This window comes from Ustilago hordei (assembly GCF_900519145.1).
Source record: "Ustilago hordei strain Uho2 genome assembly, contig: UHO2_contig_13, whole genome shotgun sequence".
In the NCBI taxonomy this organism is placed as follows: domain Eukaryota; kingdom Fungi; phylum Basidiomycota; class Ustilaginomycetes; order Ustilaginales; family Ustilaginaceae; genus Ustilago; species Ustilago hordei.
The window spans coordinates 551,131-562,585 of record NW_024545290.1 but is presented as its reverse complement, the minus strand read 5'-3'; the positions used below and the strand labels follow the sequence as shown (position 1 = coordinate 562,585).

At 49.3% G+C, this 11,455-nt stretch overlaps 1 protein-coding gene across 1 annotated transcript; it reads left to right on the top strand.

The window, feature by feature from the left end:
- Positions 1-2,423: 2,423 nt before the first annotated feature.
- On the top strand, positions 2,424-5,801 carry UHO2_05427 (uncharacterized protein; the record flags this gene model as incomplete). Its single annotated transcript, XM_041560243.1, has 6 exons — positions 2,424-3,105; positions 3,232-3,514; positions 3,593-4,029; positions 4,087-4,272; positions 4,336-4,752; positions 4,831-5,801. The coding sequence occupies 6 exons, from the start codon at positions 2,424-2,426 to the stop codon at positions 5,799-5,801; spliced, it is 2,976 nt and encodes a 991-aa protein (XP_041416177.1).
- Positions 5,802-11,455: the final 5,654 nt, after the last annotated feature.

Genomic DNA, 11,455 nt, shown 5'->3' with positions numbered 1-11,455 from the left:
CTTCACCTACTGGGCCAAGATATGTCAAGACTAAGCTGGACCCCTACAGCAGGACCAGGACGGACCCTTACCCCCTGGACCAAGAGGAGGACTTTAGCATCATGGCAGAGCTTAACCGGTCAAAGCCCATCGCCACCCCCTTTCCAAAGTTCAATCCCCGAGACATGGAGATCTTCATTCTAGAAGCCAAAGCATGGTTTAAGTTCAACCAGGTGTATGAGCAGACTAGGATGATCAACCACATGGGCGCTCAACTGGAAGGGACAGCAAGAGAGCGGTGGACCTCCAAGCTCTGTATTGATAGAGCTAGAGAAGGAAGGTTGTTCAATGATTGGCACTACTTCACAGAGTGACTGTCAGAACAGTTCAACCCACACAATGCTAGGATGGAGGCATACAACAAGCTGTTGGCTCTCAGACTCACAAGTGATGCTCCTGGTGCCGCCACACATCATGTAGAGCAGTTCAGAAACTTGGAGGGACAGGTCAATCTAGATGACAATGAGCTAGTGATTGATCTCTTCAGAGGAAGTCTCACTTGCAGCATACAGGAGAAGTTCGAGAGGAATCCACCTGGGAAGAGATGGGAGTGGTACCGAGAGGTTGAGGAGATTGATTGACAGAGGATGTTACTACAGCAGTCCTCAGCTAGACACTCACTTCCAAATGCCACATCACCTCCACTAAGGACTGGGTCTCAGCCAAATCAAAGTTCGATCCCCATCCATCAACCCACTCAACCTTATCCAGCTCGATCACCAGCACAAACAACTACACAAGCAACTATACAAAACCTAAACCAACCAACTAACCAACCCCTTCCTCATCATCCCACCCAACCCTCGAAGCAAGGAAGCCCTGCTCCATCAGGTATCAACACCTGTCATGTATGCAAGGGTATCGGCCATTGGGCCAGAGACTGCCCCAGCAGGAGGGTAGACCCTTGTCATGGGCCTGGATGCTCAAGAAGCAGGAGGGTCACGGGTTCATATGGAAGGAGCACAGGTATCAGAGATCTAGTCAAGATCAGTAGTCAGCATGGTCGTAGTGCAGTCTCCATGGAGACCATGGACTCCTATGGACTCACATGCAAAGGAGGGCCAAGCACAGCCACGAGGAGGACCAAGCTCAAGGAGCATGCAGATGGTTACCACTCAGGGGCTCAAGAGACAAGAGTCAAAGGAACTGTCACTGGTCAAAGGAGAAGGAGCAGTGTATAGGACACTAGCAGGCAGGTCCTGAGGAAGAGGAGCAGTGTCGAAGGAGTCGACACCAGGTCATGAGGAGGAGGAGCAGTGTCGAAGGAGTTGACACCACTCAAGAGGCACAGGGGTGCCAAGCAGGAGAGGCCCCTGAGCAGTACTCGATGAAGAAGGTACTCTCTGGAGAGAGAGCAGGAGCAGCATCGCTGGTGATGCTGTGAAGAGGTATATAACCATGCTTTCTCATCATCATAGGTCGAGTGGATCCTCATCCACTCTACTCACCATACAACTAGTCAATACTTTAGAAACACAAGTACTCATTAGTTACAGTCAGCATAGCAGCAATCTATCAAGGTTGCTCCTCATCATAGTGTGTGTGTTGTATCACCACTACCTGACGTCCGAAGGTGCCCATAGCAGGTTAGCGGTCCAGATATAGATAGAACCGAAGGCAGTAGTCCACTGCGGTCCGGGGATCACTTCAAGCATCAAGTCAACACACTGGACACTCATGTTGACGCCACCAACCTTATCACCAACACCATCAACCTCATTATCATCGACATCACCAATCTCATCACCAACACCATCAACCTCATTATCATCGACATCACCAATCTCATCACCAACACCATCAACCTCATCATCATCAACACTCACACCAGACCTTGGTGTCATCATAACATTGATATTGATCGTGCCGAGCTACCCCTGAACGGAGTGTCCACAGAGGTCAGCCGAAACCTATGCTAGTATATCCAACGAACGCCACCTGCTGTCACTGCGCAACCTGATAGACACCGATACCGAGACAATAGCTGTCGCACAGTTTGATAGTCACCGAGTATCTCGACAGACCGACCTGGGTTTCAGGCGCGAGACCCCTGACAACCCTCTTAGCTCTCGACCCATGGGACCAAAGGTTATGGTCACCACAGCAGACCCCTTCGAGGAGGCCACTGACTCAGGAGATGGCCACACAGGCAGCACTGAGACGGGTGACCCCGAGGCCATGGACCTCAGCTCATACCAGCAACCCATGGACCCCAATCACGAGGAGGAGCACGATGATGATGACGATGAGGGAAACAGCAGTGGGGTGATGCACTGATGGCATGCATTGCTCTACAAACCTCCTCGCCATCACTCTGTATATATCAAGATTGTCAAGTATGTTTCTCTACCAGTGGAGGCAAAGCAGTACTGGAGCTCTCTGGAATGGTTCAAGACCATCCTGCTCGGATACTAGCTGATACTGGTGCTGGTTTGTCCATAGTCTCAGATTCTTTCATTAGTAAGTACCAAATACCCACAAAACCCATAAAAACAAGATCGATCCATGGTGTCACTGGGCACCAACTCTCCATCAATAGTTCTGCAAGCATGCAGGTATCTATTGGTACACACAATCTGGGTGTGGTCGAAGCTTCAGTGGCCGACACTGCTGACTATGACCTCATCCTGGGGTTCACTGAGCTATGGAGGCTCAAACCCACCATACAATGGGATATGGGCCAGCTGGAGTTCAAGACTCAGGAGCAGGACCAACCCCTGAGGAGACCCCCGGAAGCAGCAAGAGCAGGGGACCTAACCATGAGGAGACCAACCCTTCATGGTAACGAGTTTGTCTCAGCAGAGTGCATACTACGAGCAGCTCTAGAAGATGGACCCATAGGGTTCATGCTGTTGGAGGAGCCACCATCATCACTCCCAGCCTTTGGTTTTGTACCTACAGGCGCAGACAAAGGAGTCGAGATGAAGGTGGAGGTAGACAAGGTGGTGATGGCTGCAGACATACCAAAGCCATACCAACACCTGCAAGATGTGTTTGATGAGGTGGAAGCAGACAAGCTGCCCCATCATACTGAGCATGATCTCCACCTCGAGTTGATAGAAGGAGGTAAGCCACCTCAAGGGCCCCTATACCTTAAGGGACCCAAGGAGATGTCCGAGTTGAGGAGGTACTTGGATGAGAACCTCAAGAAGGGGTTCATAAGACCATCGAAGAGCCTGGCATGATCACCAGTGCTCTTCATACCAAAGAAGGATGGAGGTCTCAGACTCTGTGTGGACTACCAAGGTCTCAACGAGATCACTGTCAAGAACAGGGCACCATTGCCCCTCATTGAGGAGCAGCTGTTCTTACTCAGGAAGGCAAGGATCTATACCAAGCTAGACCTTAGAGCAGCATACAACCTCATCCAGATTGCTAAAGGAGATGAATGGAAGACAGCTTTTGGCACTCAGTTGGGACTCTATGAGTACCTAGTGATTCCCTTTGGCCTAGCCAATGCTCCAGCTCACTTCCAGTCATTCATCAATGACATCTTCTGAGACATCATTGGGGTATATGTGGTAGTATACCTAGACGACTTCCTGATCTTCAGTGACACTGAAGAAGCACATGTGAAGCATGTCACCGAGGTCCTCACTCGCTTAAGGAGCAACAGGCTCTTTGCTAAGCTGTCGAAGTGTGAGTTCCACACCAAAACAGTCGAGTTCCTGGGGTACATCATCAAGCCAACAGGCATAGAGATGGACCCAGAAAAGGTGCGCACTGTCAAGGAGTGGCCAATGCCAGAGTCAATCCATGACATCCAGAGGTTCCTGGGTTTTGCCAACTTCTATCGAAGGTTCATAGCCCACTTTGCTCGCATAGCCAAGCCCTTGACAGCAATGGTAAAGCCTATAGAACGGTTCAAGAAGTTCGAGCTACCAGAGGAGGCCCAACAGGCCTTCCACAAGCTCATCCAGGCCTTCACATCAGCAGGAGTGCTTCAGAACTTCGACTACCACCTTCCAACAAGGTTGGAAACTGATGCAAGTGACTTTGCTATAGCAGGAGTACTCAAACAGGAGCATGAAGGATGATGGCATCCAGTGGCCTTCTACTCTAGGAAGATGTCTTCTGCCGAGAAGAACTATGAGATCCATGACAAGGAGCTCCTAGCTGTGGTCGCCTGCCTCACTCAGTGGCGACACATGCTAGCTGGACTACCGAGCCAACTGGTCATCCTCGCTGACCATGAAGCCCTCAAGTACTTCAAGTCACAGAGACACATCACAGGTCGACAGGCTCGATGGGCAATACTACTAGCAGACTTCGACTTCATATTGCAGTATTGACCAGGAGACAAAGGTGGTGAACCCGATGCTCTCACCAGAAGGACAGACATGCAACCAGCTGGTGAAGAGCAGGATCACAATGTAAGGCAACTACTGCCTCCTCGAGTGTTCAAGGAGACAGCAGACCATGACTCGACCCTAGTGGCCCCTATGCTCTCGATGGAGTCCATAGCATCAAAAGGTCTCAGAGACCTGGTCAAGATCTTCCAGCCCTTAGACCAAGAGCTACAGGAGATACATAGGAAGAAGCCCTTCAAGGTCAAGGATGACCTATGGTACAGTGGAGGGAGGTTGGTTATCCCCAAAGTGATCATGCCAGGGAGGACCAACAACCAACACTCAAGGAGTGCCAAAGAGGTAGATGGACAGTCTCTCTCTGTAGAGCATCTGCGATTCATGGTGATGACCCAATGCCATGATGGTATTACTGCTGGACACATAGGAAGAGATGCTACCATCAAGGCAGCCCAATGACACTACTGGTGGCCAAACATGACAGATTGGATTGCAGACTATGTAGCAAGTTGTCCTGTATGTGCTAGGTACAAAGCTCCTCGTCACCGTCCATATGGTTTGCTACAGCCACTAGCAACACCAGACAGGCCCTGGGGCTCCATATCCCTCGACTTCATCGAAGGACTACCACCATCGAAGAAGTATGACTCCAAGACCTATGACTCTATCTTAGTCATTGTCGACCGGTTAACCAAGTTTGCCATACTAGCTCCAACCCATAAGATGGTCACGACCAAACAGACTGCAGTGTTGCTATATGGACACATGGTTAGACTCTTTGGATATCCAGATCACATGGTCTCGGACCGAGGCAGGCAGTTCATATCAGGAGCATGGAAGGCATTTGCAGAGCAAATGGGTGTGAAGCACTCACTTAGCATGGCTTACCATCCTCAAACTGATGGTCAGACAGAGAGAGTCAATCAGGTCATAGAGCAATACCTCAGGATGTACTGCAACTATGAACAGGATGACTGGGCCAACCTGCTGGACACTGCAGCCTTTGTATACAACAGCATGGTCCACAACAGCATTGGTGTCTCACCATTCTTTGCATGCTATGGATGGAACCCCAAAGCTCATCCTGACATCCCTCAACGACTAGGAGTCAATGACCCAGGTCGCTTCGAGTACCTCATGGATGGAAAGGAGCATTGCAAGTACCTCCAGGAGCAGATCAGAGAGGCACAATGTAGATCAGTAGACCAGTATAACAGGAAGCACAAGGACATTGAGTTTAAGGTGGGTGATATGGTCTATATCAACCATCGAAACTGGAAGACAAGGAGACCCACACCCAAGTTAGATACCTGGTTTGCAGGACCCTACCCAGTTCAGGAATGGGTAGGACGCCGAGCTTATCGAATCACATTGCCAGCAAACCTTAGGGTGCATGATGTGTTCCATGTCTCCATGCTCGAACCAGCAAGAACCAGTTATCTGTCATGGGCCTAGATGCTCAAGAAGCAGGAGGGCCACTGGTTCATATGGAAGGAGCACAGGTATCGAAGATCTAGTCGATACCAGTAGAGAGCATGGTCGTAGTGCAGTCTCCATGGAGACCATGGACTCCTACGGACTCACATGCAAAGGAGGACACAAGCCACATACGAGGAGGGCCAGGCACAGCCACGAGGAGGACCAAGCTCAAGGAGCATGCAGATGGTTACCACTCAGGGGCTCAAGAGACAAGAGTCAAAGGAACTGTCACTGGTCAAAGGAGAAGGAGCAGTGTATAGGACACTAGCAGGCAGGTCCTGAGGAAGAGGAGCAGTGTCGAAGGAGTCGACACCAGGTCATGAGGAGGAGGAGCAGTGTCGAAGGAGTTGACACCACTCAAGAGGCACAGGGGTGCCAAGCAGGAGAGGCCCCTGAGCAGTACTCGATGAAGAAGGTACTCTCTGGAGAGAGAGCAGGAGCAGCATCGCTGGTGATGCTGTGAAGAGGTATATAACCATGCTTTCTCATCATCATAGGTCGAGTGGATCCTCATCCACTCTACTCACCATACAACTAGTCAATACTTTAGAAACACAAGTACTCATTAGTTACAGTCAGCATAGCAGCAATCTATCAAGGTTGCTCCTCATCATAGTGTGTGTGTCGTATCACCACTACCTGATGTCCGTAGGCACCCCATAGTAGGTTAGCAGTCCAGATATAGATAGAACCGAAGGCAGTAGTCCACTGCGGTCTGGGGATCACTTCAAGCGTAAAAGTCAACACACTGGACACTCGTGTTGATGCCACCAACCTTATCACCAACACCATCAACCTCATTATCATCAACACTTGCCAACCTTATCACCAACATCATCAACCTCATCATCATCAACACTCACACCAGACCTTGGTGTCATCATAACCAAAGCATTGATATTGATCGTGCTGAGCTACCCCTGAACGGAGTGTCCACAGAGGTCAGCCGAAACCTATGATAGTATATACAATGAATGCCACCTGCTGTCACTGCGCAACTTGATAGTCACTGATACCGAGACAATAGCTGTCGCACAGTTTGATAGTCACCGAGTATCTCGACAGACCGACCTGGGTTTCAGGCGCGAGACCCCTGACACACTGCTCCCTGACGTCCGAAGGCAGTTCTTAGCAAACCAGCAGTCCAGATAACGATAGAACCGAAGGCAGCCGTCCACTGCGGTCTGGGGATCACCTCAGCATTAGTCAACACACTGGACACTCATGTTGACACCACCAACAATCACTCTCACACCAGATCTTGGTGTCAGTACAAGTTCACACCATTATTGATCATGCCGAGCTACCTCTGGATGGAGTGTCTGACAGTGGTCAGTCGAAATCTGCAACAGCATTACCACAACTACAGATTCAAGCGAGAAAGGTAATAGAGACGGCTCTACTGCATAGCTCGTTAAGAATCGCAATACCACAAGCGCTGTCACATAACTCGACAGAATCGGTAATAGCATTGATACTACTACCGATCTCAGGTTTCAGGCACGCGACCTCTGACACAAGGGACTGGACTGCAAGTGTTGAAGAACACTGCCTACAGTAAGGGCACTGGACCGCAAGTGTTGAAGAACACTGCCTACAGTTGTCAACTAATGGTGATACAACACACATGTTGAGAGTCGTTGCAAGAGCACTGCTATTGCAATGGTATGTAACTGAGTAAGTAAAGTAGATAGAGTAAGTAGTAAGTAGAGTGGATGAGGATCCACTCATATGCTATGGTAGAATGAGAGTATTTATGCATTTGATTGGTGTTGCCTGTGACACCTATCCTGCTCCTCCTGAGGGGCCTTCATCCCCTTTTTGACACTATTGTCCTGCTGGCATCAATCCCATTGATACTGTGCCCCTACCACTTGCACAGTGTAAGGGTTATGCAACACTGCCCTCTTGCCTTCATGCTCTCCTTCTGCCTGATGATGTGTGATGACCCCTTTCAACACAGCTCCTTCTCAACCTTGTCTTGTGAATCCCTTTAGCCTCTTGTTGAACCTCATGGCCGAACCCCTTGGTCATGTGGTCACCCTTGTGCTTGGGCCTGTGTGACTTTATGCACACACCCCTTGAGTGGTAACTGTCTGAGTGATACTGAGCTCAGTCCCCTGCTTCCTCCTATGGTTATCTCTGAGTGCATCTCCTTCCGATGCCAGTACCTTCCTTTCTGAGTCTCCTAGTACTTGCTCATATTGGCTGACTTGTTGAGGCATGCTGATCTGACTGATTCCAACTGATCCCTGTGAGATTAATCTGGAACCCTGGGGTTCAATCAATCTCATAATTCATATGTGCTGCCAGCCCAATTAATCTCATTGATCCCCGATGGTTTGGTGCCGATCAATCTGGTGCTCCCTTCATATATTGATCCATTGCACACCCTTCATATACTGCTCCATTGCATGACATTCCCATGACTGCCATTGATCAATTTGGCGCACTCTCTTGTGCTATCCTTCTGACCCTGTGACAATCCCCAGACCGCAGCAGATGACTGCCTTTGGTTCTATCTTTATCTGGACCGCTGGTTTGCTATGAACCACCTTCGGACATCAGTGAAAGGTGATATGACACATGCACTGCAATGGAAGCAATCTACTTGTCATTGCAACTTCACTGACTAAACTAATGTATACTTGTGCTTGAAGTGATAACTAGTTTGATATGGTGTAGAGTGGATGGGGATCCACTCACTTGCTACAACGAGGAGCATGGTTATATACCATCCTAGCAATGTCACCTGTGACACTGCTCCTGTCCTGTGAGGCTTCTTCGACTCCATGTCTCCTCCTCATCTTTCCCACTGTTTTCCCATCCACACTAGATTGCTGCTCATGTCATATCCCTTGACCTCTGTGGATGGATGGCCACTTGCTGCTTCATCCCTGTCAGGGGCCATCCCACTTCATCCAAGTGGTGACTCACCCCCCCCCCCCCCCCCCCCCCTCTCATTACTCCCTGTCATTGGTGCCCACCTGCTGGTGCTGACTTCAATGTCATGTAGGGCCCCTACCTCATCTGGTGGTGACCCCAGGTGTCCTCCCCTTTTAGCCTTTTATCATACAAACACCCTTGCCATTGATCTCTGCAGGACATGTCATATGATCCAGTGTACTGCAGATTCTGGTGTGATTTGTGATACCCTTATTGCTTGTACCAATCTAGATGAGATCTGCCTTAGAGCCACTTCTCCTACAGATTTTGGTGAACTCTATTGCAAGTCCTATGATCTGCCCAATTCCTCAATTCCTGCACTCCCTTCATATGACTTGACAGATCTTCCTGATTCCTGTGCATCCTGTCCCATGACAAACTGCTCTGGGTGTCCAACACAGTACAGCCCGACATCTCATTTGCCATGGGAGCCCTGGCCCACTACATGTTGACCCCAACCATCAGAGCATGGGGTGCAGCAATCCACCTACTAAAATATCTCAACCAAACAAACAAATGTCAACTACAACTAGGAGGACATATGATGGAAGACATGAACCAACTGGTGGTCACATATACCAATGTGAACTGGGTGTCAGACCCCACAAACAGGTGCAGGAGCACATCAGGCACACTCACATACATTTACAGGTGTCTGGTAAGCTGGAAGTCACATGTTCAAAAGTGCATAGTGTTGTCAGCAGTGGAAGCAGAGTTTGCTGCTGCATTGGAAGCCACATGAGAAACTCTATTCTTCTCATACCTGCTCAGAGACTTGGGGATACTGGATGTCAAGCCAATACTTTGTACTGATAGCCAAGGGTGCATACAGGTAAGCAAAGACCCAGTAAAACATTGGAAACTAAAACACATTGACACAAGATACTATTTTGTTAGGGACCATGTACAAGATGGATGTCAGGGGTCTCGCGCCTGAAACCCAGGTCGGTCTGTCGAGATACTCGGTGACTATCAAACTGTGCGACAGCTATTGTCTCGGTATCAGTGACTATCAAGTTGTGCAGTGACAGCAGGTGGCGTTCGTTGTATATACTATCGTAGGTTTTGGCTGACCTCTGTGGACACTCCGTTCAGGGGTAGCTCAGCACGATCAATATCAATGCTTTGGTTATGATGACACCAAGGTCTGGTGTGAGTGTTGATGATGATGAGGTTGATGTCATTGGTGATAAGGTTGGTGAGTGTTGATGATAAGGAGGTTGATGGTGTTGGTGATAAGGTTGGTGGCATCAACACGAGTGTCCAGTGTGTTGACTTGATGCTTGAAGTGATCCCCAGACCGCAGTGGACTACTGCCTTCGGTTCTATCTATATCTGGACTGCTAACCTACTATGGGCGCCTACGGATGTCAGGTAGTGGTGATACAACACACACACTACGATGAGGAGCAACCTTGATGGATTGCTGCTATGCTGACTGTAACTAATGAGTACTTATGTTTCTAAGTATTGACTAGTTGTATGGTGAGTAGAGTGGATGAGGATCCACTTGACCTATGATGATGAGAAAGCATGGTTATATACCTCTTCTCAGCATCGCCAGCGATGCTGCTCCTGCTCTCTCTCCAGAGAGTACCTTCTTCATCGAGTACTGCTCAGGGGCCTCTCCTGCTTGGCACCCCTGTGCCTCTTGAGCTGTGTCGACTCCTTCGACACTGCTCCTCCTCCTCATGACCTGGTGTCGACTCCTTCGACACTGCTCCTCCTCCTCATGACCTGGTGTCGACTCCTTCGACACTGCTCCTTCTCCTTTGATCAGTGACAGTTCCTTTGGCTCTTGTCTCTCGAGCCCCTGAGTGGTAACCATCTGCATGCTCCTTGAGCTTGGTCCTCCTCGTGGCTGTGCTTGGCCCTCCTTTGCATGTGAGTCCATAGGAGTCCATGGTCTCCATGGAGACTGCACTATGACCATGCTCTCTACTGATCTCGACTAGATCTTCGATACCTGTGCTCCTTCCATATGAACCCGTGACCCTCCTGCTTCTTGAGCATCCAGGCCCATGACAATGGAGACATAGCAATTGAATATGTAAGGACATGTGAGAATGTAGCAGACATGCTAATGAAGCCACTAAAGGGACTGGATATGTTGTGGCTAGCAAACCTAATGGGGCTGGGAACACCATCAAGGGGGGGAGTTAAAGATGTGATGGAATTACCAGGAATTTAACCAACATGTGAGAAAGCCAAGTTGCTGAGAGGCTGAGGGACATGCATGCATGGTTGACATGTGGCAACCAATCAGGAGACATTTGTGGGAGACAATGCTGAGGCAACACATGGTGCATTCAGTTAGCCAGGTGACAATAAAGTTTTCTCATGGATGGAACAAAGGCATATATATAGGCAGTCTTATAGTCATAGTTAACACAAAATTTCAAGCATTGCATCTACCATACACCTGTGCAAAAGGAGCTAGAGCGTAGCCCGGACGAAGTGGAGTCTTGCATAACTTCAACTTCGAGTCATAGGTTGGCAAACATCAACCGAAGCATCTTGACACACACAGGGCAACAAGTGCAACAGGGCAACAAGTGCAACAGGGCAACAAGTGCAACAGTCCAAAGCCGCAACGATCCAAGCATTGACCATACACCAGCCGAGCTTATCACCCAAGCTTGATTAGCGCCAACGATCAAGCATGCCATGATTGCAATTCCATC